We start from the raw sequence: 6,495 nt of genomic DNA, 5'->3' as shown, positions 1-6,495 counted from the left end.
CTTAATTTGTCACTTGATAGGGCCCTTTCAATGATTTATAGGTTAAGGCTACTTGCAATTGTGGAGGGGGGTGGGGGGGGCGGGCAGGCAGGCAGTGAAGAGAAGAGAAGAGAAGAGAAGAGAAGAGAAGAGAAGAGAAGAGAAGAGAAGAGAGAGAACCCTTAAGTTACCTTATCAAGTGGCCAGCTAAAAAGGGCAGAGGGTCAAATAAGGGCCAAAGTGGTCACTTAAGGGTGAAGTCCCAAACACCAAAGCAGTGCCAAGCCACATTGACCATCATTTGGTGATGGAGTAAAAAATATGCTAATTTATTGGTGGCAATTCTCTCTTTTTATGGTTTCAAGCAGTTAAGACAAGTGGCCTGCTTAAGAGCTTTTCATTTGAAAAGAGATTAAACAAAATGGTTTGTCAGGGATGCTTGGCTGTTTTATGTCTTTGTTAAAAAAAATTTGCCCAGACTGTACCGATGACTATCACATCACCCCGAAAGCCATCTCCCATCTTTAAGCATTACTTGGTTAATAAATACATCAGCTCTAATTGCTTAATAGTGCTATGTTCATTTGCTCTTTAGCAAGATTAAAATGAAATACATCTTTTGTATGACTGCCTTCTCTCTGGACTGTCTGCATAAAGGTCATGGAAAAAAGTTTAAATTTAGTAGGAAATTTACTTAAGGACATTAGTGTAAATGATACTGTGTTTAAAATGACATGAAAGAGCGAAAGGTGATTTCAGTAATGCGAAGAAAATGGTTTCTGAATACTGATAAGGACACTTATCCCTCATACCACACACAATTTTAGGCAGCATTATACATTAAAATCCCTCTACTGGGGTAATAACATGTAGCTACTTTCCCACCCACTAACACAAGTAAGAGCAAGTCATTAACATTTAATTAAATATGCTTCTGACATCCTTAGAAACATGTCACGCTTTGTTATTGAAGGTTGTGGCCTACTTTCTATGTACATTTTAAACCAAAATAAACTATTTATAACAGACCGATTTAGTGCAGCAAATGAGACATTTTTAATTAGAAGGCATATTACAATATTTTATAAAGCCATTCTGAACAGCAAAACCAGAATGAAATGAATTTACAACATCTGATGCATATTTTATGTATTTCACAAAACGAAACACAAGAGATGGGATTAGCTCCACCTTTTGGGTTCTAAATAGTGAAACAAAACTGTTTCTCTTACCTCGATGGTGAACAGCTTCCTTTTTAATCTAAAAGCAAGGTCCTTCGTGTCTGACACATCACAGATCAAGCTATTAAGCCGAGGAATCTGACGTACATGAACCAAACCTTGTGGAAAGAAAGAGTAAAGAAGGGAAAAAATTAAGAAAACGCTGTCATCCGGATGCATAAATTAGAGTCTTACAGCAGAATTCTGTATATTTACACACACTCATCCTCCCCTTTTTAAACTGGAGCTTACTACCAGGAGCAATGAAGCAAACGGTGCGATTATACTCAAGTAATCAAGCAGAATAAGATAAACAGAAATCCTTGTGCGAGGAAAACTAATTGCACTTTGGTACAGAAGTACAGATGTAAAGAGGGATCGTAATACTTGTCAAAACTACAGCCGGTTTGTGTGTGATTTTCTCTTGTATTTACAGTAAGCAAATATGGCTATCACCTTGCATGCTGCCCACGGCACCACTGAGTGATCTTTATTTTATTAAATGCACCAGTAAGCAGCCAGCAAAACAAGGCTTATGGGTTACTGATAACCACTGAAGCTCTAATGAGAAGTCCTTCATTTTGCACCCTGGAAATGACTTTTAAAGAGCTTCTGGAAAACACTGATTTAGATCATGTTCTTCGATAAATTTTAACCCCTACACCATCCTAAGAAAAATACATTTTCTTTGTGCAGGAGGCTTATATAGCCGCTCAGATGTTTTTAACAGTACTAGGTGCACTGCAAGCTCTGCATTCTGTCAGCTGCGACTCAAGCTGATTTCTTCTGACAAGGACGCTGGATGGTTTTTGTGCAGCCTAATATAGTTTCTGAACAACCTAAGGGTGATTTTCTACATCTGAAAACCAGGAAAATTCTACAGGGCTTCTCAATTACTGGCCTATATTTGCTACTCATAAAGCCAGCATCTAAATGGAAATACTGAACATTTAGAAGAGACATCTTACTTGAAAACGGCAGATGTGAGAAAGAAAACCCCAAACACTAAAATCCTAATTTAAAATAAGACAAGTAATTTTTCAGGGTTTTATTTATTTTTTTAAAAGGAAGAATAAGGGAATAAAGTTTCCTAAAATTGAAATACTTCAAAAAGCATAATTTTTATGGGTACTAATTACAAAAATCCTCAATAATACTAGAAAAATATTTTTACACTTTGAAACTTTCCATCCCTGCCTCCAGTCTGGTGACATAAAAGAACTATTTGTTTGGCTTTTGAGTTCAAAATATAATTGTAATATTTAAGAACAGCAGGTATAACATAGGGTTGTTTATATATAATTTTCTTATCATTTTTATTTAAGAATCATCTATATATAATTCTTTTGTTATTTTATTGACTTTTCAACCATCTAAATTTGCAGGCAGCTTAATAAAATTATTAATGCAGGATTCATTAAATAGTGCAATAATTTAATCAAACTTCTCCTCAGCAATGTCAAAATCTTTCATCATGTGCAGCAAATAAATCATGTTAAAACATACTTTTAAGCAAAAAGAATTCACAAAGTTAAAACTGTTAAAACCAGCTATTTTTACAATGTTAAATTAAGGTTGGCTAAATCTCAAATGCTATGTTTTGGCATATATTTTTTATTAAGTAGTACCAAAAATTATTTAGCATACATTTTTATAGGAAATAACTGCTAAAACACACATTGTCTTAAAGGATCTCTACACTACTGAGAAAAGGAGTATCAAATTGACAGAATTATGTTAGCATAAACAAATGCCACATCACGATTACACAATTGGAAAAATAATTAGGCAAATTATACTAGGTTTTGTTCATGGTTTCCTTTTCATTCACCTTTTTCAAATAATGAAATGTGCACTATTTTCTTAGTCAAAAATATTTTTCTCTGATTTATTAATTGCATCCTGCATACAGGCAGTGGTGTTTCGACACCATCTTTGCTTCTTTTTCTATATATTCTGCTATGGAAAACACTGCCACATTCTCCCATGTTTACAGCAGGTTTCAGATAAGCAGTTTACTTTCAACCAAAGGTTTCCATGGAACTACAGTAGTATCACAATAATAATAGCTGTAATTTATGCACACTCAGAGCACTGCTCCAGATTAGCTAAAACTGTTTGTTATTCACTGCTTTGGCTATGCATAACTTCTAATCTAATCTTTTAAAATTTAAATAGTTCTGCTGCAACAGCTAACAAAATCTTTGGGAAACAAACTGCAAGATTAAACACCATTCCACATTTTGAAGAGAAATCGTTTGAAAGACTACATGACTTTCTACCAAAATTAGTTTCATATTTTACATGCCACACATATCCACTCATTTCTTTAAACATGTAACTGCTGTAATTTAAAGCTGAAAAATAGAACATTTTTTTAGATAAAGTTTATATAGCACATCATTTAGCAGTTTATTCACCTTTATAATATATGTTTTTCCATGTTCTCTGTTTAAAACTTGGCAGATCAAAAGTATTGATTTCATGACAAGTTCAGCTCGCTGGTCAGATGATTGCCAAGCCTCCTCTGCATGTGAATTCCCCAAAGCCTGCCTGTTGAGATGTACATCTGACTGAGCCATGCCTCAGTAATACGGCTTGACAACATGCAAGGAGTTGCCATGTTTCCTTTGCAGCCTTAATGCACTTTACTGAAAATTTTCCTAACTCAAGACTGGTTAGCAAGGAGGAACATTTAAGAGGCACATTCTAAAATGAAATCAAATGCTACTTTATAGCAGATACCCAATAGGAAGGTAAGCCACTAAGTGCCCTAGAAATACTCAGGGCAGACTTTTTGCATTGCCAAAGATGGAACTTACCATGGTAATCCTTGTATAATGGATTGGTTTCTCTCTCAGAGCCAATAAATGATTCAAGACCAACCACCATATCTGACAAGTTTGTTACACGTTCCATAATTGCTTTATTCTGTAAGACATGGAAACAAAATACACATCCTATGTGATGAAATAGGTAATTAATGTTCATAGAGCAAGCCTTGGTCTTCTCAATGACAAACTGTGGGGAAAAAATAGGTCATCAATACTTAGAAATCACATTAGAAGGCTTTTTTCTTTAAAAAAAAAGACTTAAAATGTCTGTCTATAGAAACTATATATCTGACAAGCAGAAATCATAAAAGGGTTAACTCAGCACTAAATTCGTACACTCCTGAATCTTCCCAACATAAGCATTTGCTCACATCAGAGATACTTAAAAGCTATATGGCAGTTAAGCACCTCTCATTGACTTCTCTCCTATGAGTTGGATGCCCAGATTTTGTTTGTGTTCTGAAAACCTTGTTTTTTAATACACGTAGGCATATCACCTCTAATATTTTGAGCAACCACAACCCACACAATTATGCATTTGGTCATCAGTCAAACAACATGGAAAATAAAAGCATTTCATCCAGTATTTTTCTTTCTAAAAGTTCCTCTCTACACAACATATTAATTTAAAACTTCTAGTTGCATGAAAATTTCTCAATATATTTATGATTTATAAGCAATACCTTATGTCTTGTGCAACAATGTGCTGTCATGTGCCCTAAATAAGCTGTTTTCTGTATAGTTTTCTTTCTTTACTTTTACAGACCACAAAGCAACATTCAAAGGTCACAACAGAGATCTTCAAAGGTAACTCAGGATAAAATGTTCTTAAATGCTTTGATGATGTCAGTATTTAATGAGAAAAAAAATGAAAAGAGACAAATCTGTGCTAAATAGCAAAATATTTCTTTAAGATAAGATGTAGTTATCTTAAACCTGCCTGGACAGCTGGTATACTCTCATTCTTGATGGCTGTAGGTGCTAAACCCGTACCTTCAGGGGTATCAAGACCAAATCACCATGAACCCACATTTAAATAACAGTGTATTTCCTAGCCACAGAGAAGCCTACGAAGCAGACATGAAAGGTGAACACTGCCTACTTCCATCAAAGAACTGAATTCCCTTTTTTAACTGCTACATAGCTGTGGCCTGTCCTGCATAGCCCAATCTGATCCCACGGTACGTTTACATTCCCTCCCTTCCTCACCGTATGGACCAGAAGGCATTAAATCCTGGTGAATGGTCTCTTTTTAGAGCCGCTACTTGTGCACAGGCCAAAACGATCTATCCCCATAGAATCAGGGAACTTCAATTTTATCTACAAAGTCTAATGATGGATAATGATACAATAGTGATATACAACAGAATACCCTTTCTCAGGAATAACATAATTGATCGAAGGTAAAAGAACACTGCCTACACATCAATCCCTAAACTTTGTTATTATATCCACCCCTGAAATATTAAAGCATACTTGCAAATTACTTCCTCTGCTAGCAAGAGAGAGAGACAGCATACTATATTTTAATGGAAAATTTTGGTCACATTATTCTACAGGGAAAACCACATAAAGTTGGAATAAATATAAATCTGAAGTAGCCAGTGACCTCTATAAATCCACAGATCAGAAATTACTGTATTTTGCCAGTTCTTCAGCAGGCTGCTGGATGCTATTTGTAGAAGCTATTTGAAGAAATACAAAATAGTTAAATAAACAAACACAGACGGTTTCTGGAAGCTAACCTAAGCTCTCGGTATAGAAAAAATATTCGATCATTTGAAAAAACATTTGCTGTCCATCGACGTTTTTGCTTGCTGGTTCTTATAACAATGGGTTACAAAAACTGTGGATAGATGCTCAACTGTCAGCAAGGCATCCTCATCATTAATAGTCCTGCAAATCATAAGAAGAGCACCTTTCCTATTTAGTCTTAATTCTGGAAAGATTATAATGAGGGATAGCATTTCAGTATTTGCCTAATGATACATACTTCAGTATGTTGGTTTCAGCTCTTCTTCTGAACAGGTTTGTTTTCTTAAATTGTAGTCTATTTGCCCAGACTGATTTTGTTTTTGTTTTTAAAGTGTGTCAAAATAGTCTCCTGGCTTAATGCAGTGTATTTTGGGAAACATTTTGCACAGTGAATCGCCACACCAAACAGACATTTGCTTATGTGGCATTGTTGCCATAGATCTGTATCTATCATGTATTTTCTAGTTTGCAGTGTTCAGCACATTAATGTCCAATCAAAGCTGACGTCAGCACACAGATAGTTGTGATGTATGGCATACTGACATAAACACACAAATCATATTGCCCCATCTGGGCTTGAAAATTTAACAGAGCTCCAGATCTTCCTTCAGCCCCATACAAATCTACCTCCTGCTTCTGGCATAAACTTGGCAGCTCTGGAGGTGAGCCAGGACATGGTTAGGAGGGAAGCCAGGAGTGAGGAGATT

The 6,495-nt window shown here is 35.6% G+C and overlaps 1 protein-coding gene across 1 annotated transcript in view; it reads right to left on the bottom strand.

Moving 5' to 3' along the window:
* Positions 1–1,211: 1,211 nt before the first annotated feature.
* Positions 1,212–6,495, bottom strand: part of ELP4 (elongator acetyltransferase complex subunit 4) — a gene marked incomplete at its 3' end in the record, with an annotated part of 67,149 nt that continues 61,865 nt past the window's right edge. The window contains exons 8-9 of the mRNA XM_010182437.1: positions 4,022–4,130; positions 1,212–1,318 (exon numbers count right to left, since the gene is read on the bottom strand). Coding sequence (XP_010180739.1) covers positions 1,212–1,318; positions 4,022–4,130 — 216 coding nt within the window. The remainder of the gene's footprint in view (positions 1,319–4,021; positions 4,131–6,495) is intronic.

This window comes from Mesitornis unicolor, unplaced genomic scaffold (genome assembly GCF_000695765.1).
Source record: "Mesitornis unicolor isolate BGI_N332 unplaced genomic scaffold, ASM69576v1 scaffold20444, whole genome shotgun sequence".
In the NCBI taxonomy this organism is placed as follows: Eukaryota; Metazoa; Chordata; class Aves; order Mesitornithiformes; family Mesitornithidae; genus Mesitornis; species Mesitornis unicolor.
This window is presented reverse-complemented; position numbering and strand designations above follow the sequence as displayed.